Source organism: Corythoichthys intestinalis, chromosome 12, assembly GCF_030265065.1.
Source record: "Corythoichthys intestinalis isolate RoL2023-P3 chromosome 12, ASM3026506v1, whole genome shotgun sequence".
Taxonomy (NCBI): domain Eukaryota; kingdom Metazoa; phylum Chordata; class Actinopteri; order Syngnathiformes; family Syngnathidae; genus Corythoichthys; species Corythoichthys intestinalis.
The window spans coordinates 39591166-39618912 of NC_080406.1; the positions used below are offsets into that span (position 1 = coordinate 39591166).

General features: G+C 38.1%; 1 protein-coding gene across 2 annotated transcripts in view; it reads left to right on the top strand.

The window, feature by feature from the left end:
* The window catches only part of thsd7ba (thrombospondin, type I, domain containing 7Ba), a 364521-nt gene that overhangs the window by 183716 nt on the left and 153058 nt on the right, over nucleotides 1-27747 (top strand). For both annotated transcript variants that reach the window (XM_057851598.1, XM_057851599.1), the window contains exons 7-8: nucleotides 247-416; nucleotides 9275-9433. In XM_057851598.1, coding sequence (XP_057707581.1) covers nucleotides 247-416; nucleotides 9275-9433 — 329 coding nt within the window. The remainder of the gene's footprint in view (nucleotides 1-246; nucleotides 417-9274; nucleotides 9434-27747) is intronic.

The window sequence follows — 27747 nt, forward strand, 5'->3', positions numbered from 1 at the left end:
TTTGGTCGTATGACAGTTGCATGATGCCGCTGTCAAATAATGTGTTATAGGTTAATATCTTTTGGTGTAAATATCCCATAATACAGCGAGGACAGCTGAGGCTTATAGTCCGGTGCGGCTTATCTATGAACAAATGCCGTTTTCTTGTCAAATTTGGTGGGTGGGGGTTTATAGTCAGGTGCGCCTTATTGTGCAAAAATTACGGTAATCTCTATTAACACTTTTTTGGTACTCTGCCACTTTCAGGTATGAATGGAGAACCACTGACTGGGATGAGTGCCTGGTTTCCCCTCTACTCAGCAAGCTGGACCGGCGTCTTGCTAACATCAGTAGTCTCTGCGGAGGGGGTGTGCAGACCAGAAAAACCTACTGTGTTCAAGTTCCTGATGACTCAACTCCACATCACAGGAAGGAGGGTAAGACAAAACCACCGTCATCCCAGCTGAGCTTTTCTTTGAGATACACAAAGACATTGTGGCCGTGCAGGCACAAAGAATAAAGAGCAAGCAGGGATGGTGAAGCTTAAGCATGTTCAAAGTATATCAAAGCTTATCTTCAACTACAGTAGACTCTCCTGGGAGCTACTTACTCATTGGCGAAGCAGTTTCATTTAAAACTTAATCCGCATTGAGAGACAGAAAACCCCAGCGTGGCGTGAAAATAGATAAATGGTAGGGAAATGTTCATATTGTTGTTTACACCATGCATCAACTGACAATGTAAGCATTTAAATCACAACACTAAGTAGTTGTCATCAATTTAAAAGTATTTCATGGTAACATGGCGTCAGTTTTTCATGTAGGGGATGAGAAATGCCTGACAAATCATGTAGAAATGTTGCTTCCACAGGAGTTTAAAGTGTCACTCCGTCCTCACTGGATAAGCGGTTGTAAAAATGGCAGTCTTCAGGGAGACTGTTTGTGAGGAGAATAAAACATCGGAGGCCATGCTAGTGGCCCAACGAGACAGTAAAACTTTGGAAACAATTTAGCAAGACACTGAAACGTGATTCACATGATTGAAGGTGTGATGATGGATGCTTGAATGCAAAGGGGAAACGTGTGGATATAGTTCAAGAAAAAGTATAACACACTACAACAAAACACAAATAAATCTGAAATTACAAGTGGACAAATCAGAGTGAAAACAAGCCAATGTCGTGGGAACACTAAAGTCATAAGAAGCCAAATAATCATAACATTAGATGATCATGTCAGAGCCTTCAACAGTTTTATGTTGGATTGTGCTGAATCAGAGCCAAGGCAAAGAATATGGACAACAGAATCAAATTATACGAAAAAATACTATATTGTGTCTTAGGTTTTTTGCTGTACTGTTAAATGTTCTCTAGTAGGGCTGATTTTTGTAATGTTTATTCCCATAATTTTGTCAAAGAAATACACTTTAGTTCTGAACGAGTTGGCTCTCTTGAACCTCGACGTCACCCGACAATGTGGTATCAGGTTTCAGCGCAGCCACGGAGCAGGAAGACTTTGAAGAAGCAGTTGCGTTTTCTCAGTCACAAGTCACAACAAGCTTGTTGTGACTTGTGATACATATATATATATCACAATTAATTATATATCACAAGTATATAAATACTTCAAATGACAGACTGAAGACAAATGACCGGTGATTGACAGACCTCTACTTAAAGCTCTGCCCCTGACTGCAATTCTACACTGCGTTATTTCGATAAATCACATCGGTTTTTACTAGTGTTTTTACACCGATACCATTTTTTTGGGCCCCGATACCGATACCTGGCTGTGCAGTAACTGCCGATACCATAACGATACCACCCCATTTATATATAAATAATACGTATTAGTGCTGTCAAATTTATTGCGTTAACGGGCGTCATTAATTTTTTAAATTAATCACGTTAAAATATTTCACACAATTAACGCATGCACGAAATGACCCATTCATGTGTTGCCTCAAACAGTTTACAATGACGCCGTTTTATCACATTGAGAGCGAAAAGGCAGACAAATGCGAGAGGACACAGGCGTTCATTGGACTGCGCCTTTTTTGGCTTAAGCTTTGGCAACTCTTTCACAACAATTATAAGTATTGTGGCAAACAAGGTGGGACAGAATGACAGGAGACGATCTCTTTCTTAACACACTTAATAGAACACAACACAGAACATATTGTATACCATTTACGGCCACCACTGAAAGTCATGGTTGCCCAACTTCCCATCATGCATTTGGGCAGAACAGTTAAGTCGCTACAGTATCATTTAGCGAAACCAAAACAAAAATAATATTCCTATCTCTCACAGGAAACTATCTCTTTCGTAACACGCTCAATTGTCCACAATGCAGAACATACTGTATACCATTTGCAGCCACCACTGACAGTCATGTTCGCCCAACTTCCCATCATGCATTTGGGCAGAAAAGTTAGGTCGCTAAAGTATCATTTAGTGATAGCACAACAAAAATAATATTCCTATCTCTCTCTCAAAAAAAAAATAATGTTTACAAATAGAAAAGTGCTCAATGCAAAGAGAACTGGCATTCTTAATAAAAAAAACAAAAAACTATGCAAAATACACATAAAACTTACTCAGGCTTTGCCTTAGCTAGATCTCTAATTAATTTAAAATTCACCATTGACACCTTGTGGTGTATTTCAGTCACTACCTTACGTAGTTAAAGACACTGTGGAAGGAAGTAGAAGAGCCCATGTGACGTCGCGCTCGGCGATGTCCACAATGGCGAACTATTAGTTTATTTTTTGATTGAAAATTTTACAATTGTTATTAAAACAAAAAAATTAAGAGAGGTTTTAATATATTACTATAACTTGTACTCAAATGTATCTTTTAAAAACTACACGTCTTTCTATTCATGGATCTCTTTAACATATTACATGTTATATATTTATTCCAGAACCGTTTGACTTTTGAGGTCCCACTGTCCTACCGGAGGTATATTTAATCTCTAATGCATTTTGTTCACAGTGGAGGCATTAAGTAATGAGCATCATAAAAATTTGCGTTTGAAAAGATAAGAGAGGTTTGGAATTTTCATCACAGCTGCACAATTTTTTTTTTTTTTTTTTTAATCCAAGAAATCAAATCGTAAGATTTTTAAACAATTTATTTGTGAAAATGGGTGCCCAATTAAAGCAGTAATGTGAAGTAATTTCATAACATGCCAAATAGGGTCACAGTTAAAGTAATTAATCATTGTCCAAGATATAAAGCATGAAAAAATAATTTATATGTTGTATAATTGACAAAATAATCGCGTTTCTGAAGTTCGAGCCTAAAAGGGGACGAACCCGGAAGTGATACGTCTCACATTGGGAACAGCGATGGCAGCTCCATACATACGCCGCCATACAAAGCCCTTCAAACAATTATTCAAACAGCGATATCAGCGATAGATCGAGCGCAAGGGAGGAGATCCAAGTTTTTGAAGAGTTGGAGGAAGAAGAGGAGTTTGGAATTTTATGTTGGACCTAAAATGTATTAGCCAGACGCTAATCAGGATGCAAACAATGTGCCTAGACTACCTGACATGGAATGGATATAAGACCAATCGAGATTACAAGATTGGTAAAATATAGGCTGTTATTATTTTCATCATTTGAAGATGCAGGCATTTGCACATAATTTTATGTTTTTGTCTATCTGATGACATTGTTAAAAAAATAATAATCAGACTTCATGTTCATTTTGGCAGATCCGGCAGCTATCGTGCATATAAAATAGTAATATAAAAACGTTGGGGGGGAAAAGGAGATGAGCCGTTGATGGCTTTCTCCACTTTATTGTGGCAACAATAAGAAAACAAAATAATAGCGGACTGCCGCCACATTCGACCGCGAAGTTTTGCTTCTCGCTGATCTCCTCCTCGCCTCCTACTACTCCAGCGTCTCTTAAACGGATCGTGCATAGTGTCTTGTTATGGGCTTTTTGTTTACAAATGTATCGAACACACGACATGCTGACAACTTTGTTTCTTTATTAACACATGGAGTTAACAGTACAACACGGCTCGGGGCTCTCGGGAGGAAGTGGCGTCTAATGGCGTGAGGAAATGTAGTTTTTTCACACAAGCGAACAGATTACAAAGCACCACTTCAGTGTTGTCTCGAGACTACATTTTCCATGATTCACTGCGTGACCTGCGCACTTGCTGATTCGCTGCCAGACATTAAAAGCAACAGGCATGTTTTTGTCACCTGTCAGCGGCTCTCGTACGTAAAAAACTAGAAGGCTATCAAGCGATCACCGTGAAAGAAACGCCGGACCGTACAAATGCAATGCAATGCTTGAAGCATGAAGGTGGAAATACATAATACAAATACAAAAAAAATGTGCACAAACTCACCGGCGGTGTGTTTCTCTTACTGCAACGTGACCGTGAATTACCGCGACGCCGACCCGCTTATGTGCACATCCACACCCCTTTCCCGACTGACAGTGGATTAACCCTTTCGGACAAGATCGTAGATGATGCACAATTTAAACACGCTTAACCTAGCGAACGCAACAATAACTATGATCGGGGATTGCCACAAGTTAACTTTCGGCTAACGTCGCTAGCTTATGCTGTTCATTCCACAACAGTTGGCAGCTCTGCTTTGACAAAGTCATCAGTCATCTATCCAAAAATCACACTTACTTTTTGGCAAATCCTTGATCATAAGCAGACCGGTTAAGGAAGCAGGCATCTTCGACGTGTTTGCAGCAGAGAACACTACTCGATGATAGCGTGAAATTAATTCGCTTCGTACGAACGAAAGATGTCCATTTACGTGCCCTGCTATCCTTTGGCCACTCATACAACTTTTCGTTTGAGTGAGAACAAAACATCGCCACACACCGCCGTGGCATCTTACCGAGAAGCAATGCAACAAACAATACTGTTCAATGGCGGACTTCCCTCGCACTTCCCGGTGTGACGTAATTTCCGAAGATTTCCGAAGATTGCCGAAGAAAAGCATTTTCATTGTCAAGGGCGTTGCTATGGGTTAAACAAAGAATCTGAAAGGGTTGCGTTAAAAAAATTTACGAAAATATGCTCATAACTGTTTAGCCATTGATATTATTCAAAAACATAGTTGGCCAACCTTACTTCACATTACTGCTTTAAGGTTTCTGCACACCCAGGAAAACCAAGAAATGGCTCCATAAAAATCATATCAAGGTTCTAGTTGTGACTACCTCGTTTATTTTTGTTGTAAATTCTGTATCACGCTTGATGTATACCTATGAAGAAATCTATAAACCTCTCATCTTTATAAATGGGTGAACATGCTAAATTTTAAGTTGCCCAGTTCGTACCCCATTGTATTTTGAATTTTCTGCTCATGAAGGCAAGTAGAATAACCAATTGGGGGAAAAAGATACATTCCTGCAGTCTACTTCTTTATCATATTACTGTGGTGCTTTGGTGGTCAGAGGTAGGTGTATATTTTTTTCAGTGTGCAGTATATCAATGGAGCACTCTGTGGTCTGCAGTGTGGGACAAAGATCAATACATAAGATGTTGTGTTTACAACCCTGGCACCGCTTCAGGTGATGTAAACCGATGTGGCTTCTGCCTTCATTGCGGAGCGCTTCTCTTGCCTAGCTTACTCGGAAAACAATTTGCTGCTGTTGGACGTCTACAGCCCTGTAATTGTCACCCCCAGTTTGGGGAACAAAGCTGATAAATGTGTAATGTGCACTTTATCCATGTGTTTAAGCATGCGTGTTATTTCTACACAGAAGATCAAACACCATGTAAAATGACTCCGGGCAAGAAGATATTATGCAGGAAGGACATTTGCTGAATCTCTCTTTGGGCTCTCATTTAAATGGAAATGTGATATTCATTGATGTGAGGAAGTGCATCAAACTCGAATATTAGATTAAATAAAAACTCCTGTATTGTTGGCTGAGAGAAAATACTGTCATTCTGTTGTACACAATTATAGTAACCTTTGCAACTGATCCTTTAAATTTTATCTACAGTCTACAAATAACACCAGCATTGCTTTGTAGTTATACTGTACAGGCCAGCCATGTCTTGTCTTTACTGCTAATTTACATTTGACGCGTTCACGGGAATGGCACTGAATGATCATGAGTCAATGCCATTGACTGTGATAAACTGCCAATCCATTTTGACTGGGAAAAGGTGGCAGAGAATGATCGCTGCCAGCCCTCCAACTTAAAATGCATGAAACGTCTATCTCCACAAATGGCAGCCAATGAGTTAATTTATTAATTAACATTAAAGCAGTTATTTGAGGTAATATGACAAAGTTCCTGTGTTCAATGTAAAAAAAGTTCATTTTTAGAGCAGAAGTGGTTCTGAGTCAGCAATTGTAGATTTTTTTTCTACAATTTGAACACATTTAATACTGCACATACTGTAATAATAATAATCTATAGATATCAGTTGTTTTTGTTTTCTTTTGGTCATTTATGATAATTTACTAAAGGTAAACCATACTTATATCCTGGTTTAACTTTCAGGAAAAAATTGTTAGCCAAACTTTCGGTTTGAGATTTATTTGCTATAAAATACAGATTTGTTCAAGATAATTACTTAAGCTAGATGATAAGTATATTTGTAATACCTTGGTTTCAGGTGGAATCTTAACATTTTTAAAACCATCAACCCCACAGTACAAACATTGTCATAAAGAACCATTATCAACAATTTATATTGTCCAATGATTTGAAATCACTAACATTGCCTGTGCACTCACCCTGCCCTGTCACACCACTGTCTAACCTATTATCCCTTTTCTATCCTTTTGGCTGCTCAGTGTACCTCACATGGTTTCCACTTTCGGCAAGAGTTGTTATAAGGTGTTTGCAATGCTAACTCTAAATAGGTAGAAAATACTGGAAATATTTACAGTGAGGAAAATAAGTATTTGAACATCAAGGGATTTTTGCAAGTACTCCCACTTAGAATTGATGGGCGGGTTTGAAATTTTCATGGCAGGTGCTTATCCACTGTGAGAGACAATCTAAAAAAAAATCACGAAATGACTGTGTATTTTTTTTTAACCATTTATTTGTGTTATAATGCTCCAAATAAGTATTTGAACACCTGAGAAAATATAATATTAATATTAATATTTGGTCATTTTGGCCTTTGATTACAATTACAGATGTCAAACATTTCCTGTAACGTTCCACCAGGATTGCACAGACTGCAGCAGGGATTTTGCACCACTGCTCCATACAGATCTTCTCTAGATCAATCAGGTTTCTGGGCTGTCACTGAGAAACACAGAGTTTGAGCTTCCTCCAAAGATTTTCTTTTGGGTTTGGGTCTGGAGACTGGCTTGGCCCCTGCAGAACCTTGATATGATTTTTACGAAGCCACTCATTGGTAATTCAAGCTGTCTGCTTCAGGTCGTTGCCATGTTGGAAGACCCAGTCTCAACCCATTTTCAATGCTCTAACTGAGGGAAGGATGTTATTCCCCAAAATCTCACAATACATGGCCCTGGCCATCTTCTCCTTAATACAGTGCAGTCATCCAATCCCATGTGCAGAAAAATACCCTCAAATCATGATGCTCCCAGCCCCATGCTTCACAGTAGGGATGGTGTTCTTGGGATGGTACTCATCATGTTCTTCCTCCAAACACTATGAGTGGAATTAAGACCAACAAGTTGCATTTTAATCTCATACGACCACATGACTTTCTCCCATTACTCCTCTGGATCATCCAATGGTCATTGGCAAACTTAAACGAGCCAGGACGTGTGCTGGTTTAAGCAGGGGAACCTTTCGTTCCAAGCATGATTTTAAACCATGATGTCTTAGTGTATTACTAACAGCAACCTTGGAAATGGGGGTCCCAGCTCCTTTCGGGTCATTGAGCAGCTCCTCCTGTGTAGTTCTTGACTGATTCCTCACCATTCTTAGGATAATTAAGCCCCAGTCCGAGGGAGGTTGACAGTCATGTTTGGCTTCATCCATTTTCTAATAATTGCTCCAACGATGGATCTTATATCGCCAAGCTGCTTGGCAATTGCCCCGTAACCCTTTCCAGCCTTGTAGAGGTCTACAATTCTGTCTCTGGTGTCTTTGGACAGCTCTTTGGTCTTGACCATGTTAGTAATTGGAGTCTTCCTGATTGTATAGGGTGGACAGATGCATATGCAGCTAACCACCTCAAACAGGTCAAAAAGTTTGATTAAAAAAGTTCACCTCCACAACACTTATTCCTTATTTGACATTTTAATTAAAGGCAACAAACGGGTCATTGAGGCTTACAATTCTAGCCAGTAGACATGTGTTCAAATACTTATTTACAGCAGTATAATACAATTTTTTTTTTTTTTTTAAATCATAAACCGATGATTTTTGGATTTTTGTTTCTATAGATTGTCTCTCACAGTGGACAAGCACCCGCCATGAAAATTTCAAACCCGCCCATCATTTCTAAGTGGGAGAACTGCAAAATTGCAGGGTTTTATACCGTATATAATGTCAGTCATGTTTGTGTATCTCTATTCTCTCTGTTCTGTTTTCTTTTTGTACGCTTCCTAAAACCTATTCTGTCTGGCTGCATTAAACAACACAATATAAACTACCACAAATAAAGTACGCCAAACTCCCAGTGGCACATTAAAACTGTTTCAGCTTTTAAAGACATTCAGATTTACCATTCAAAAACACGAAAGGGATCTAGGTGGGAAAGTGACCAATAGTATCTTTTTGTGAACAAATATGACATTTAACAAGTTTGCCAAGGTTTCCGAGCTTTCTGCCCAACTGTGAACAGGACACAAAACAGGACAGAAAGCGAGCACATGTCACAGTGGAGTCAGAGAACGCACAGCAACTGAGGTCATCAAATCCCAACAAGATATTTTCTAAGAAGCCAAAAGAGGAAATGTCTGGCCAGAGAAAGGGAGACATCTGGTCACCCAACTCATGCTCTTCAAATAACCAGTTGAGAAAAATGATGCAGTACGCTCTGAATTTTGATTGGTTTCTTCCTCTGTGCCAATGTGCCAGCCTTGCCTGATACTGATGAAAACCACTCAGTCTCCTTGGAGACACACACCTTTTACTAATAAGCAATATCACTGCACTTGTACAAACATTTTCTCATTATATGTCAGCTAGTTTCAATTAGAAACAAACTGAAATTCATTCTGGTTGAATCGTTTTTAGGAACAAAGAAGCAGAAACTGGCAGATGTCCTCCCAAGAGGCGTAATAAAAGAACTCACTGCTTCCGATGTGTACTGGAGCTTTGCTTAAATCCGCTGCAACTCTTGTGTTTGCGCAGTGTCAAGACCTGTGACTGCCAAACTGTGTGCGGGTCAAGAAGCTCCCTTGGCCGTCAAGAACTGCTCCATTCCCTGCCAGCACCGCTGCCTACTCTCCCACTGGTCGCCTTGGGGCTCCTGCAGACATGACAACTGCAAAGATCCACAGGGAAAGAAAGGTATTGAGTCACAAAAAAATGTGCACTGTGGGACAAATTGCGTTGTTTCTCTTTATTGAGCCAGTCCCATCTTGCGGTAAACTTTTTTTTTTTTCCAAAATGCTGTCAAAGGCTTTGTCTTTCCTGCTTGACGCAGTTTTAATGGCTTTATCAACTAACACTTAAAACGGAGCGAGTGTTAGAACAAGCAGGTCAACAAGCAATAAACAGCTGAATACTTTTGTAAGACATGTCTGGTATTTTCTTATTATTTATGCCTTTTTTCCTTTTCAAATAAGGGTCTGAAGCACATTTAGTTCTGCTAGCTTCCAGATTAACCTATTCAACACTTGCCTTTACTGAAAAACTTGAAAGACGGTCATCCATAATATATGCAGTACATTCAGTATACTGTTATATATATGTGTCAATATATATATATATATATATATATATATATATATATATATATATATATATATATATATATATATATATATTAGGGCTGTCAAACGATAAAAAATTTTAATCGAGTTAATTACAGCTTAAAAATTAATTAATCGTAATTAATTGCAATTAATCGCAATTGAAACCATCTATAAAATATGCCATATTTTTCTGTAAATTATATATATATTCTGTAAAATAATTTGTTGGAATGGAAAGATAAGACACAAGATGGATATATACATTCAACATACGGTACATAAGGACTGTAGTGGGCATTTCACTCTATTGTCATTTAAATCTGTCTTTGCTGTCCTCACTCCGAAGCGTCTACTTTTTCCAAAGCTAGACAGCTAGTGAACGACGCCTTAGTAATCAGACTTCTTCCTTTTTCATCTGATTCATTAATAAAATGGCCTCAAACCACTGTCCTCTTTAGACCGTCGTGAAACTACAAAAAAAAAGTACACAAGCATTGCATTAGCAACAACGTTAGCTTAGCAAGCTATACAGGTTCACTAAACATAAACAAAAAGCATCTCATACAAAAAATATAACATTTCGCTTACTAACATAATATGTACATTCTTTACAACAACCATACTTACGGACAAATCTTGTCCAAGGATCATATAAGCACAACATTACAACGTAGGCGTCAGCCCGAGACGTCGTGCAGCCATATTGAACTGGCAAGAAAGCAATAAACCATGTCGCAAAGCGACCACAAGAGTTCGCTGTTAGACGGCACAAAAAATCTTGCTGTAAAACTTACCAAAAGGCAGAATACTGTCTGAGCGGGACATGTGCGTTAATTGCGTCAAATATTTTAACGTGATTACTTTAAAAAATTAATTACCACGCGTTAACGCGATAATTTTGACAGCCCTAATACATATATATATATATATATATATATATATATATATATGTATATATATATATGTATATATATATGTATGTATGTTTTCTTTTTAAGGCTGTCAAACGATTAAAAAATTTTATCGAGTTAATCACAGCTTAAAAATTAATTAATCGTAATTAATCATAATTCAAACCATCTGTAAAATATGCCATATTTTTCTGTAAATTATTGTTGGAATGAAAAGATAAGACACAAGACGGATATATACATTCAACATAATGTAGATAAGTACTGTATTTGTTTATGATAATAATAAATCAACAAGATGGCATTAATATTATTAACATTCTGTTAAAGCGATCCATGGATAGAAAGACTTGTAGTTCTTAAAAGATAAATGTTAGTACAAGTTATAGAAATTTTATATTAAAACGCCTCTTAATGTTTTCGTTTTAATAAAGTTTGTAAAATGTTCAATCAAAAAATAAACTAGTAGCTCGCATTGTTCATGTCAATAATAATGGTGCTGAAACCCATAATATCAGTCGCACCCAATCGCCAGCAGAGGGTGGCAAAACACCAGAAAACACAAGTAACAAGTGGAAATGACACTTTGCTGTCATTTTAATCTGTTTGAGCGGGGCATGTGCGTTAAATGCGTCAAATATTTTAACGTGATTAATTTTAAAACTTAATTAACGCCCGTTAACGCAATAATTTTATATATATATATGTATATATATATATACATATATATATATATATATATATCTGTGTGTGTATATATAAATTGTGTCTGTAAATAGGTCATGGATATCTACCTCATAACTATCGCTTATTTTTTATTTTTTTTGTTCTGGTCGTACTTTCCCCGATATTTTAGATGATAAATAAACGATCAAAACAAAGAAAAATTGAGGGGAAAAAAATGTTTAAAAGGGTAAAGGGTATATGAAAAAGAAAATCTCGACTACCCATTTTTGTCTGTGACATCCGCATCGCGACCCATGTATATTAACGTGTTTCACCCATAAAATCCCCACAAAGTCCAGCTGTGGCCATCTACAGCTGTGTCTTGACACTCGGTGATACATGGTTCACTGAGTTTTTGGATCGAAACAAGGTAAGTACCGTATTTTTCGGACAATCAATCGCAATTTTTTTCATAGTTTGGCTGGGGGTGCGACTTATACTCTGGAGCGACTTTTGTGTGAAATTATTACCACATTATTTGATCGTTTCACATGTTACTCTCACTCTAAACCGCAAGAGGGCGCTCAAGGCCTGTGTTTCAGTATTGATGGTAATTTATGAATACAAATAAAACCAACTCAGAAGGGCTGAACAAAATGGCACTGAAAAGAAAATCATATTCTGCAGATAACAAGCTGCAACTAGTGAAATATGCATTTGAAAAGCAGCATCGACAGAAAGTTTGGAGTTAGCGAGAAACTTGTAAGGGACTGGCGAAATGCGGTTAGTCTTACTGAAATAAAGAAAACAAAAAAAGCTAATCGTGGGCTAAGAGCTAGGTGGCCTTTCAAGATGACATTTCTGTTACTGGTGTCAGATTTTATCAAAAAAAAAAATTCCCTCAAAATGCGACTTTTTCTCCGGTTCGACTTATAGCCCGGTACATGATAATATCGTTATTGTAAAATCGTTAAAATCATCGTATCTTTGATGATGCTCGCTCATGCTGGCACCTCGAGTTACCGGAAAGCCACAAAAAGACATACATTGCAGTTGAACGCTAGCGCGAGAATTATGGACACAGCAGGCTAACTTACCAACGTGGTATCAATTATCTTTTTGACCCTTGTTGCTGTTTGGATTGCTACTTATGGGATGATATAGATGTATTAGATACATTAGATGCTTAAATCATAAAGTCTTGGTCCTAGGCTTCCAGGCTAAATGCAATAAATAGATAGTGTTATGTACTCACATTTATATGTTCTCTTTATGCATATGGGGCCTTTTATTCTCAGTAGCTCTCATTCACTTTCTTGAAGCATAAATGAAAAAATATTTTAGAAGCCCACTGCAAAAATTAATTTAAAATACTATGGTTTTGGAGTTTAACACCTAAAACCCACCTGGATTTTTTTTTTCCTTGCACAGATTAAAATCAAGCCAAATAAAAAAATGTATGCAGTAAAGTTATCATTAACTAAACAGCTAACTCCCTGTTTAGTCATGTATATTTACAAAATAAACCACAAGGCTAAATTAAATCTACATTTTGGCCGGATACTGTATCTCAAAATACGGGCGGGCATTAGGGCCACTGAGAAAAAACTAAAATCTCACTAAGATTCTCTTTATCGTCAGAATTCTGAGAATAAAGTCAGAATTCTGACTTTATTCTTAGAATTTCAGCCACCCTTTTTTTCTTCAGTGGCCCTAATCCTCTTCTGTACAAAAACTAAAGCCAATTGACACTTTTGACGTCATTTTTCTTTTTGTAGTAACGCATTTTCACTACTTTTAACTACTTTTATCCAGGAAGCAAGACAGTTATTAACTGTTTAAATAGCTATTGATACACGTAGTCCCTGAGTTACAAACGAGTTCCGTTCCTACGCTGGCGACGTAACCCGAATTTCCACAGAATTAACCTTTTGAGTACCCTGAAATACATGTAACATGTATTATATATCATATTAATAAAATCAATTAAAAACTAGATAGATACAGTGCTGGCCAAAAATATTGGCACCCCTTCAATTCTGTCAGATAATGCTCAACTTCTCCCAGAAAATGATTGCAATTACAAATGCTGGTAGTAATATCTAATATCATTTATTTTGCTTGCACTGAAAAATCACAAAAGAGAATGAAAAAAAAATCATCATCATTTTACACAAAACTCCAAAAATGGGCCAGACTAAAGTATTGGCACCCTCAGCCTAATACTTGGCAGCAAAACCTTTAGACAAAATATCTGCGAACAACCGCTTCTGGTATCCATCAGTGAGTTTCTTACAATGCTCTGGTGGAATTTTAGACCATTCTTCTTTGGCCAACTGCTCCAGGTCTCTGAGATTTGAAGGGTGCCTTCTCTAAACTGCCATTTTCAGATCTCTCCACAGGTGTTTTATGGGATTCAGGTCTGGACTCATCGCTGGCCACTTTAGAAGTCTCCAATGCTTTCTCTCAAACCATTTACTAGTGCTTTTTGAAGTGTGTTTTTGGTCATTGTCCTTGCTGGAAGACCCATGACCTCTGAGGGAGATCCAGCTTTGTCACACTGGGCTCTACATTATGCTGGAAAATTTATTGGTAGTCTTGAGACTTCTTACTGCCATGCACACAGTCAAGCTGTCCAGTGCCAGAGGTAGCAAAGCAACCCCAAAACATCAGAAAACCTCCGCCGTGTTTGATTGTGGGACCGGGATGTTTTTTTTCCCCTGTTGATGCCTTTTCCTAAAAAGCTCTCCTTTTGTCTCATCCGACCAGAGAAGATTCTTCCAAAACATTTTTGGCTTTCTCAGGTAAGTTTTGGCAAACTCCAGCCTGGCTTTTTTAAGTCTCTGGGTCAGAAGTGGGGTCTTCCTGGGTATCCTACGATAAATCCCTTTTTGTTCAGACGCCGAGGGATAGTACGGGTTGACACTGTTTTACCCTCGGACTGCAGGACAGCTTGAACTTGTTTGGATGTTAGTCGAGGTTCTTAACCACCATCCGCACAATCTTTTGCTGAAATCTCTCGTCAATTCTTTTCCATCCACATCTAGGGAGGTTAGCCACAGTGCCATAAGCTTTACACTTATTGATGGCATTGCGCACGGTAGACATAAGAACATTAAAGTCTATGGAGATAGACTTGTAGCCTTGAGATTGCCAATTTTGCTTCTCAACTCCTCAGACAGTTCTTCTTTCTTTTCTCCATGCTCAATGTGGTACACACAATGATACAGGATAGAGGTTGAGTCAACTTTAATCCATTTTAACTGGTTACAAGCGTGATTTAGTTATTGCCACGACCTGTTACAGTATGTGCCACAGGTAAGTAACAGCTGCTGTTAATTACACAAATTAGAAAAGCATTACATGATTTTTCAAAGGGTGCCAATACTTTTGTCTGGCCCATTTTTAGAGTAGTGTATAAAATGATAATGCTTTTTTTTTTTTTTTGTATTTTTCATTGCAAGCAAAATAAATGAAGATATTACTACCAAAGCATTTGTAATTAATCTGGGAGAAATTGAGCATTATCTGACAGAATTGCAGGGGTGCCAATACTTTTGGCCAGCAGTGTAGATTAGATGGACATAGATATTACTTCCCTCCGGTAACACTGATCACACCATAGTTCTTACAACTGACATTTATTAATTTGTCACCTTTAAACTATTCTTAGCACATTATTAGAAAATAAAATACAGTAATGACAAAGAGTACGCTCTTTGTGATTATTGTATTTAAATAATGTTTCAATAATGTTATAAAGTAAACAAATAGAGACGTATTTGCTTACAAAAACTTACCTCAATGGCTGCACAATAATACCGCAGTAAATAAGGTGTCAGGGATACGCGGGCAGGTTGGTGGTGTGGACCCAAATGCAGGGAAACAAAACGCGGCAAGGCAGGTGGCGGTGAACTCAAAAATCGTTTTCATAATAACATAATAAAAACACAAAGTACAACCAAAAGCACTGGGGATCAAAAAGGCAACATTCAAACAAAACATACTTTATCTGAGGCACTAGTACACGAGGGCTTGGACAGGACATCGACTTTGACATTGATATCTGTCAGGGATACGCGGGCAGGCTGGTGGTGTCAATGTCAATGTCTTCGTTCATGCCAGTATCAATTCTTGCCCGTTCCTACGTCACAGCCCTCGTGTTTCTCTGCCTCAGTAAGTTTTTGATACCCAGCCATTTGTTAGTAACCTGAGTTTTGCTTGCTAGTGTGTTGTTTGGGATCAGTTTTGGTTTGTACTTTGTTTTTCTGTCGGCCTTAATTAAATTACTTTTGCACCGCCTTTTGCCTCACTTCCCTTTCCCTGCACTTGGGTCCACACACCACCTGCCTGACCACGTTCCTTGACATAAGGTCCAAAACTTGGGCAATTGAACAAAGAAAATGGTAGCTATAAGTGGCACCATTCCAGTAGTGAAAACGAACGCTGCTCAATAAACTAGTGGGCTAATCAATAGCTAACAGGGGCAGGATAGGGGGGTGTCACCGAGCCTGCACTTTTTACAGTTTCTCTGCCTTTTTGAAATAGTAACTGGCGTTCACCCCCGCTTCCCAATGTGAAAGCAACACTCGAAACTAACAGAACATAGTGCTGGTCTGACGTCAAACAAGTCCGAGTGCAACAAAGGAAAGCGAACTGCACATTTACTGCGGGAAATGAAATAACAGATATGTATACATCAACTATAGAGATCAACCATTTAGATTAAACAGACCCAATAAATAACAAAATTAAATGACAAATAATATACTGTACTTACCATCGATGCTGAGAGGTCGACACACTATTACGCGACTTTAAAAAAAACAACAAAAAACAGCTAAGACACGTGTCGTAAAGGCGAAATCTCGTAAGCCGGGTACGTCGTAACCCAGGGACTACCTGTATACTTTCTCATCAAGGGAAAAGAGTTGGATGATTTCAAGTGAATATTGTTTATTAATTCTTCGAGCATTAGTACATATCTGTTTATTCTGGAATTTATTTCCTATCAATTTTTTTTAAAATAATTTTGAAGGTGTTCAATTCTTTTGCAAATGTTTACTTTACCTTGAATGAAAGCTGTTAGAGTAAGAGTCCTCTTTCTTATCAACAGCGTAAAAATTATTTTATTTTCTTGACCACAACATGCTGTCATTTATTCTTGCAAGTTAGTTCAATTTAAATCAACACCTGCTGTTCATGATATATTCCGTGTATTTTGGAACATTGGCTTAGATGAGAGCTGGATGCAAACCGTCTGATGAAAACACCTAATGAGTACCACATATGAGTAAAAATTATGCAGATAATTGTACAGATGGACAAGATGCGAAAATGCATCAGTAAAATATTATTTAAATGCAGAGTTCCACGACATATTACATATTGGAAACTGGCTTCTCACAGTAAACAAGCTGATTAAGATGAAGTCAGCTAAGTCAACAAGATTCAAACAAACTGAAAACCTGTTTTGCATGCAAATTAGTTCATTTATGAGGAGCACTTGTCGAAGCAATTGCGTTACCAAAGGTAATACAGCATACCTTAGATGGAAGTGCCGGATTTGGAGACAAGGCAAGGTGATATGTTTCAAAAGTATTTTTTTTTTCTTTACACAATAAGTGACTACACATGAAAAAAGCAGAACCCGAATAAGCCACGACTGATGAAAAACAGACAGAGAGGACTCCTGCTGCTTGGCTCTCTGTCCCCAGGAGGTTGAAAGAGACGGATAAGATGCTTCTTATGTGTGTGTATCTAAGTGTGCAATTTGGAGCAGGTGTACAGGTGTGCCACACACATTCAGTGTGAGTTCCACCTCATGTGTTAGTATGCCAAAGCTGTTGGTGTGTTAGCTCTCAGCTAAAAGGGCAGCACGACCTCATCGCTGTCGTGCGTAAATGTGCATGAAAGCCCCCCAGGGAAAGACTGAAGTGTGGATTGTTCAGGTCAGTGCCCACACTGGTCTCCGTGGGAGCACGGCAGCTCGTCTCCCAGACAGTGTCATTAATATATTTCAAGAGGGAAAAGACACAGCATCTGCTATTTTGCACATCTTTCTCTTGAGACACCTTGTATCTAGACTTTAGTGGACCCGGAGCACATGAAAGAAACTAATACAATATTAAAAGTAGCAAGCTCTGCTGTAAGTTAAACCTAAATATTCTTTTAATTGAAGGGGGAATTTTACACGGGAAAAAAAAAAAAATCACATATTCGTCTAATTTGGGAAAACTGTCAGTATAACATGACAGCACCTAATAAGTGAACTGATCTGTGGGGTGGGAGAGAGGTAGCTTCCTCCTGTACTTCTAATTAGATTTTAAAGAAAAAATACAGTGCTCGAGGATAAATGGCAGATCCGTGACTGCAGCCGTGACTGACAAGGTGTCAATCATTTGAAGGCATACTCTTGGCACACACAGCACAATGGTCTAACGCTGACTACCACCTTGAGCTTTAGGAACTTTAAAAAACTGAAAAGGAACTTCATTGGAAAAAACTTTACTTGGTAAAATCCAGCCGGAATAATGTCACACACCTAAATTAAGCAAGTTGGTGTCATACAGTGAGAATTGGTGTGACATTTGGCATTAATTAAATTCTGAAGCCTTCAAAGTAAAAATGCAACTCCTGTCTCTCTGCATTTCATATAAAGCAGAAAATAGTCTGATTCTTTACAGATTTATAAAGAATTTAATCCTACTTCTTGATATTTTAGCAACTCTACACTGTATATACTGTAGGCGTTGTAGCTAGAAACGTGCCGATTTGAAGCTATACATACCGTGGTATGAAAACGTGACGGTTTTAAAACCGCAAAATTATTTTGTCATACCGTCCCTTACGGTATAAACTATATTTTTATGTCGAAAAAATGCAGGGAGAAATCCCTCACTTGCAGCTGCAAGGCTCAACCCTTCCCCACTGGTTGTTGCTCAGTGTCGTTGAGTCAGCTCTGCTCCACGATGGCTGGAGGAGGTGAAACTCCTGAACTTTTTCCCTCATCGAAGAAAACCAAATTGCTGGTATGGGAATACTTTGTCTACAGAAAAGTTACAGACGGCCGCGGCCTAGAGGAGGAGGGCCAACCGACATGTAAAACGTGTTTGCGGAGGGTGCTGCCGAGGAGGCAATACCTCCAATATGATTTCGCATTCATACAAAATTAAAGGTTAGTAGACTCTTTCATGAACATTTCCCACCAGCTACGAGGGTTAAATCCAGCGTGTTTAGTGTGTCTAGCGATGGTAAAACGTGGTGGGTTATTTTCTCACTGGCAACTGTCTGTGTTGAGAAAGAGGGAGTGTGTATTATGTAAACATGATACGAGTCATACACACGTACTTTTTGTGGAAAATAATTCAATTATTTTTTTTCACATGGTAATAATGTTGAGCTGTGGGTTTAGGCTCACCTAAAGGACTGCATTTATTTTATTTTTATTTAAAATATTTCAGTTACTTTTTGTTATATTTTTAAGTTAACATATTTATTTTAAACTCAACATTTTACTTATGTTCCAATTTGCTAATATGTTTTGAAAAATAAAAAAACTATGATTTTTTTTTTTTTTTTTTTTAAACCCAGATATCTCAAAGTAAGACATTTTAGAATTCTAATTGCAATACCGTGATAACGTGATGCCGTGATATTTTGTTTAAGGTTATCATACCCTCAGAATCTCATACCGGCACACGTCTAATTATTCTAGCATTACTAAATGCCACTAACCCTCTATTTTCCTGGCACGATTTATCAGCTAATCGACAACTAGTCGATTATCAAATGAATTGACAACTATTTTTAAGTCGGTTAATCATTTAGAGACATTGTTGACCAAAACTGTCTGAAACTTTTTTCGAGCCTCTTAATAGTAAATATTTCTTAATTTTTTTAACTTACACTTTTTAATGGTAAAAAAGGGGAAATAGTATTCTATTGTCAGAAAAATGTCAATATAATAAAGTAATCGTTTTTTTTATTTTTGTATTATAATCAAAAACATAGTGGAAAGTAGGGTTGGGAATCTCTGGCATGAAGCCGATTCGATATGTATCTAGATACACAGGTTATGATTCGATTAAAAAACGATACATTTTTAAGGCCCAGCGAGTCGATACGATTCGATACAGTTTAAGAATGATACGGTTCGATACAGAGTGAAAACGATACATTTTTAAGGCCCAGCGATTCGATACGATTCGATACAGTTTAAGAACGATACGGTTCGATACAGAGTGAAAACGATGCGATAGTACACATTTGTTGTGTGTGTTCGTACAGTATTTTAAAAATATAAAAAAGACCATATTTTTTAATAGCAAAATTTACAAAATTTGATACCAATGTTATGTTTTATTTTTTATGAGAAAATAAATAAGGCTTACTATATGACTGTCATTTTGTTGGATGAGACTGATAATACAATATAACTCCAGCAGGGGCGGACTGGGACTAAAAAGCAGCCCTGGACTTTGACTCAGCCCAGCCCACAAGAATTGCTATACGAAGGGAAACACCGACCCCCTAGGGGGTTCGGGGGCATGCCCCCCCGGGGATTAAAAAAAAAAAAATTTTTTTTACACATTTTATTGTAAAATGCATCAATTTCGTGCACTTTGAGAAAAAATGAAGAAAATGTGTCTAGACTGTGACTGTCTGACTTGAGGCGCTCAAAGTACTGCAAGGCTGAACTGGAGTTTGATTCATTTTCTGTACTAGCTCTATGATCAACCTGAATAAACAAATGAAAGAATTTATTTTTCAAAGCAAGTTTTATGTATCCAATTGATTATAATATATCTCTATATATCTCTGTCTATAAAATGACTTCATTGTTTATGCCATAATTCAGTGGTCTCCAAACTATTACACATAGGGCCGCAGCGGGCGAGGGATTTCATTCCAACAAAACAAGACAACACGTATCCACCAATCTGGTGTCTTACAAGTGTAATCAGTTGATTGCAGTCAGGTGCTGCTTGTTTTAGCAGAAACTTCTTTGGTTAAACTGTCGGTACTCGATCGGTTGAAACAAAAACCAGGCCCCACAGCGTCCCTTGAGGACCGGTTTAGAGACCACTGTTGTGTTGATTTAAATGTGATTTTTATGGTCTTCATGTGATGTAAAGCACTTTGAATTGCCTTGTGTTGAATTGTGCTATATAAATAAATTTGCCTTGCCATAATTAATCTTGCCATACAAATAATAAATTTCAATGAAAATACAATAAACATTTCAAGACAAATCCTGTATACATAACCTTCATTGGAAAGTATTAACCTTAAAACAAAACGATATATAAATGATTAATATATATAACATCAATTTAACTACCTAAACTTTAAAGTAAAGTTTATTAATATTTTGTTATATTTCTTCTGAATTAATATTGCTGCTGCGTGTGCATACGTTGTTTTACAGCTAAAATATTTTTCTTAGGAGAGTGCTAGTAGGACTAGCATACTGTAACTTGACACGATTGCAAACGGGTACATGGGCTAGCTGGCACTAACCCTTTAATTGTCATTTATTTCATTTAAAATGTAGCTACCTGGTGGATAACTGCCAGTATACCGAGCAAGTAACCCTCTTCATCACTACTTACTTTCCCTGCGTTTGTCTGGGGAAGTTCCATATCGTTACCCCCCTCCCTCTTCTTTTCTCTCTCCCTGCACCGGTTGCACGTCAGAGCGGCTGCCGCTCCCACACTCAGCATCGCCGGGGGCTGGGCTGTTGACTTGTTACCCGACGTGGCCGTTGCAGCTTGCGAAAATATTTGTCAATTTATGACATTTTAATGCTTCGCTCTCCAGTTTCTTTAATTTTTTCTCCCTAACCTTCTCAGCGCCACCCTTCTCTTTTCTTTTTTTGCCACCACCATTCGTATTGACGCATGTTGTTATTTTGCTTCCACAAGGATCCAATGAAGGCTACTCTGTGCTTTCTTCGTTCTTCTATCAGATTGGCAGTGCCAGGCGCATTGCTGCCACCTGTCGGATTGGATGCGAACTGTAGTTAATCAGAGGATAGGGGGGATAAAAACAGTGATGTATAATGAATGGCGGCCGCCGGCCGTCCAGGGCACCGGCCGTTCTGTGATCCTCCAGAACCCACAGATTACCAGTCCGCCCCTGAACTCCAGTCACAGACAACAATAAAGTGCAGTAATTCAATTACTGTATTTCCTGGTGTTTTTAACACAAGAGGTAAGTAATTTAAGTGCAAACTTTCAATGTAAACATCTTACAAACAAAAAATATTAATTATATGCAGCAGCTCTTGAAAAAAAAATTAAACCTGCTAGTGTTATCATAAATAAATAATAAATTATGCTTTACGACTGGTATAATTGGGGGAATAAAAACATAGCATTTTAGACAGCTCAATAATCATTACTTTAACCTAATACACAGCAAAGTCATTCACTTATGCCCGTGCTTCCTCATTTTTTATTGCTCATCACTGTCCATATCTTTTTTGAAGGGCAAATTTTTCTTGAGGAAGATCAACTAATCCACATGTTCATATTTAAGCAGACTGCGTTTCGTGGAAACAATATGCCGCCCTTTCCAGCATTGTAGTGGGTTATTTTTCAGGGTTAAAACTCACGATTTCTGTACCGCTCCACACTTCACACAAGCTCTGTCCCATGCGAACAAATCTGGCTGCTTTCATCACTTAAAAGTCCGACTTTTGTTTTCCTGGGTGCGTTGAAAATCAATCACAGCACGTCGCTGCCGTCGTTGATCACACTGTCCATTGTTTTAGCATGTTGCTTCGTTGCCACTACTAGTTTCGTTTTCGTTTTGGGCTGTGAAGAAAACGCGACGCTGCGTGCGTTACAGTGGTTTCGTTAGCTCTCGCGTTGTTATGACACGCCCGTGACGATCAGGTAATGACGGCGACTAGTAGCGGTTCTGCCGAAATGCATGGGATGTAACTTGTGGCAACCACGACTGTGAGTAGTGCTTGTCCATATTATATCATGCGTGCGGTCTCGATCTAAGTGTCCGCTGTGTGGCGAATGACGCGCACTTGTGTCATTCACTGAAAGACACAAGCGTAGCATGTGAAGTAAAAGCTAAATTATCATATTAAGCAATGCATTGAACTAGGCATTAGAAGCCGATTCTTGTGCTCGAGATAGCCGAATTCTATCTCTACTCTCGGTTCACTGAATATTTAATGGCTAATTACTGTCGAATGGTAACTTTACAATCGATACATCTGTATCTCTCACCTGGAAAACCGGATATCCGGTCGTATCGGTTTATCGTTCTCAAGCTTAGTGGAAAGCCTTTTTTATGTGTATTTTTTAATTACAAAAAATAAATGAAAACTATTAAACATCCTGTTTTTATTCTTTACATGAAAAAAAAAAATTCAAAAGTGGGATAATTTGCCTTATGACACTTCATGACACTTGTCATATGCATTCATTTATGCTCATGACAGTGGCATAATTATGACGGTCTTTTGACAGTCTTTTATGACGCCGCTGTCAAATAAAATGTTACTGATGCATCTTATTCCTGTAGCTCAGTAAACTTTCATTTGGAGACATTTTTCCCCTGAGAAACATAAAATAGACGCACATGACTGACTTTTCCAGGCTACACAAATGTTGCGGCAGGTCCAGTCCAGCACCTGTGCATTAGATCATCAAGGATTGTGTTTTAATGAGATGGTACCAGCAGCAAATCCTTCACGTCAGACATGTCCAAAGTCCGGCCCGGGGGCCAAATGCGCCCCGTGGTCAAATTTCATCTGGCCCCCAGCCTCTGTCATAAAATCAATAACGTCTGGCCCGAACACAGACTGAATGAATTGGTCAGCAGTACTGCAACCAGCATATGAAGTAGCTTACACACAAAATGCTGCCCTTCATTTACCTACTAAAAGGCAGCAGCAAATTTAACCCTTTATTACCAAATGTATCACGTTTGATACAACTAAAATTTCATGATTTTGAGACTAATTTAGAATTTTGACATTTCTTTTTGGAAAAAAAAAAAAAAAAAGTGATGGATGCAAGTCAACACATGCACCTGCAGGTTCCATGAGAAAAAAACACGATTTAGCATGGGTTTTAGATATAGAGCGCTTATTACACATATTCAGTTTGACTTTTCTTTTTACAAATTTGAAAAAAAAGGTTTCATTAGGACCTTATTTTCCAAATGTAGGGATTCTCTGATAATTGCTTCATGTTGGAGGTATTTAAGAGCTAAGCAACATTACTCTGTGTGACCCATTACTTCCATTTTCTAAAATAGTGACAATCAACAAAAATAAAAGTTGACTGTTACGGCCGACACTTCAAGGAAAGGTGGAAATTAGACTATTTCTTCACTAAAATATGCAAAAACTGTGCCTGCCTCATTTGCGACGTCGCTGTTTTAAAAGAGTTCAATGTGAGGCGATATTACCAAACAAGACATGCTGACATGTACGACAAGTATACAGGGAAGATATGCAGCGAGAATTTGAAGCAACTTGAAGCTAGTTTAATTTCACAGCAACAGTATTTCGCAAGAGCCCGAGAGTCGAAAAAGTAAAAAATATAATTATGCAAATGTGACACACTGAATGGCTTGCTAAAATTTGCTTAAATATATTTTTCTACGTAAAGGACGTCAGCCAAGGTCGGCCCCCCACATTTTTACCACACCAAATCTGGCCCCCTTTGCAAAAAGTTTGGACACCCCTGCTTTACGTGGACATAACATCAACCCAAAATAAAATGATCTCACTGCAGCTATTAACGCTGTGTCGGCTGCATGCTTTTTAACTGTCAGTGCCATTGATGATGATAGAGGGCCAGTTTGTCACTAGTAGACGTCTAATACATTTGAACTGTGAGGCTGCCAACCCCCACACTTCAAATGGATTGGACGTTTACCACTGTAAACTAGTGATGGGTTCAGCAACAACAGATATTCGACTTGTCATGTTACATTCAAAATATAATTATTTAATCTTAAGGTAACTCTTAGTTTATTATTCATATTATTTTTATTGGTGGTAAAATGTTGCATTTGTACTTCAACCTGTCATACACAAACAATAGCCACCTCCTCAATGCTGAGGAATTATTGGGCCAAGCATGAAAATGAAGTTTCTGATACACCGAGGATAAACACAGGTATATAGCCATTTCTTAACTTTCCCACAGTGGCTTTGCTGATAATTTATTAAAAATCCAGAATTAAGCTATAAGGAATTTATTGTCCACTTCAATAGAGCTATGGTAGCACTAGATGACGAAGTGGGGGAGTCAAGGAGGTAATGCAACTGTAGATGCAATTGCAGAAGTGCAAAGATACATGGCTGAGCCACACATGGCACGCAATCCAGCTCTTCTTCAATACTAGAGGAGCCGACGGACATCTTATCCAAACCTTTTTCAACTGGCTAAGGAATTGTTGTGCATGCTGGCATGGTTGGTTCCTTGTGAGTGTGTGTTGTCCACAGCAGGAGAAATTGCTTGTAAAAAAAAAAAAAAAAAAAAAAAAAAAAAGGAACCAACTAAATTTTAAAGATTGAAAAAAACGTTTTTGGGGGGATAAAATGTTATCAGAACAAAAAGTCCACAAGCATCCTCACTCACTCATTTATTATTACTTATACTATTACTTATATTTTCACATTATAATATATGTTCACATAATTTAAAAATATGGAATAATGCAATATGAATGCAAAGACTTAATTGATTTTATTTCATTTAGGTCATCAATTCAGTGTCTCTGTCAAGTGGCCTACAGGGAATTTTAATGTCCAGCAAGTGTCAGTATTCAATGACACAGTATCACCACAGTGTCAACACGCTTCATGAGGCCTCACAGACCCATCACCACTGTAAACGTCAGCCAATTAGTTATTACACTATGAATTTGCCCTGCAGCTTTTCATGTTTTACCCAACTCTCCCTGCTTATCTGATTTGACTGTGAAGTGATGTAAATGCATTTAACCATGGAGTTTATTTAATAGCGCTTTTTGTAATTGTTTTACTTGAGGTCACAGGTGTGACAGAAGTGCTGTATCTTCACACAGTGCTGTAGCTCACCTGCCTGAAATAACCAGCATGACCGAAAGGCCTATCAATTATTAACATCTCTTTGTTACCCCCTTGCCAAAATAGTTTTTGTGGTGTAGATTTCAGCAGCAGTAAGCACAATCGATCTATACTGTATGTGCTTTTCAGGCATTCTCATGGACTACTCTCAGATCAGTCTCCTGAACCAGTGGGTCATATTAGTATATTGTTGGAGGAGGTATTGTGTATTCTCTGACCCTCCTGGAGATTAGAAGTTGCACCTGTGGAAGGAAATAACGTAGGACCTTTGTGCCAAATGTCAGGGCTTTGTTAAAATGAGAATAGCTGAAGATAAATGTGGCTGCTGCTCCAGAGTCGTGGAAGTACCCTAGAGAGGTGGTCAGAACCAAGTTTACATTATTTAATCTCCAACATTCCTCTTTAACATCATGGAATTGGAAACTCTCAATAGTTAATTACTGAAGTTCGTTATTTTCGAGTAAACCAAAGATGTCTGAATATATTCAATTGAAAAGAGAACGACTTTAATTACCAATCTGGCTTTGAGGCAATTTCATGCTTTACAATGAGTTATGAGGCAGAAATGAGACAAGGGAGTGGCTTGAAAATAATGCCGCAGAGTGTTGTTTGGATTGCTACTACAAGACATAGACATTGTTTCATTTTAAGGTCCATTTTTCAGACGGTGGACAGACTGCAACACTATATGAACCACTGCAGCAGCACATTTAAGTCAAAAGCAGAGTACACGATGATGATGGATGTCAGAAGATAGAAGAAAATTGTAAAACTTGCGTCTTCCGTTAATAGCTTAAACATTAACATATTCAGATACAAAAACCTATTCTACTGATTTTGCATTCTATAGTGTTTAGGGTCTCTTTGCGCATGATTGATTTTATGTCAGTCTAATTTTTTTTATACTGTATTTTACAAATACAGTGACTGGCATTTTAGCTAATTCAATGGCTTTGACAGCAATGGACATCATATGCAGTTTAACTGGGATGAGTGGCATTGAATGATCATGTTTCAGTGCCATTGATGGCAATAGACATCCCAATAATTCATTTCTCAGTCAATGGCAGTAAATATATGTACTCACAGTACAAGTAGCGAAAAAAAAATAATATGAAATAAACCTTTTAAAGGACTTACTGGTAATTTCTCTTCCATGCTAGCAGCTTTGTTTAGAAATACAGTATTCAGTAGTGCTTTTTCCCTGAAGGTACAATGATATACGTAATTGTTCCCAGCATATCTACAGTTTATGGTTGGCCGTCTGCCGTGCCAACATTTTTTCCTTAGATTTATGTTGGGCCAGTGCCCCTCAGCAAGCAAACCCATTCTGAAACTATTAAAGGCCGTTATATCTCAGCGAGGCTCAATAACAGCAACAACACGTTTTACTGTGGCTCATACCAAAAGCTTTAATGTGACCCCAATCACTGACATCTTCTAGTTCCCTAAAGCGTTGCCACGTTGCTCTTTCCTGCATTAACTTATCCTCAGTCTCTGTGCTTACTTTGTAAATGGGGCAAAAGGAAGTAACATTCAGTTCATTCTTATGTTTTGTTCGTCCATAGACATTATGTATGAATGTAGTTATTACCTGTTTAGGTTGATGTACAGCAATCCTAATGCCTTTTTGGACCTTGGTGCGCTGAGCCGAAATGTTAATATCTGCTCACTAAATAAACAGATTCATCAAAGCTGCATTATCGTAAGATGTGAGAAAACATGACAGTACACACTTGTTTTAGCTTACTTTGTTGTTGTATCTTATCTGGAATTTGCTTTATTAGTTAATTTGCTGAAATTATGCTTTAGCACAGGGTGTTATTCTTATTTTGTCCGTGGGCATCGGCGTCGCCAGACATATATCACTGGGGCACGTGCCCCAGTATTGAACTGCAGTGCCCCAGTATAAATTTCACTGGTAAAAAAAATACTTTGGAGTGTTAAGTCTACATAGCATAATCTATGGGATGTGCCTCTATAATACGGTCATATTACAATTCACTCCATATACACAATCTGCACAAGGCTCCCTAATATGGTCATTTTTGCACATATCTTTGGCTGTGATAGGCATATGAGTTCATACTTCCGTGATGCACCTTCAGGAGATATGCTGCATTTTGTGTGTCGGGAGATCTAAGTTCTCAAGTTGGAAAATTGCTTTGATGTGTTGTACAGTGGTAATGTAAAACATAAACGCATGGTTTCTACAAAGAAGAGTACCCTATGTTAATGCTC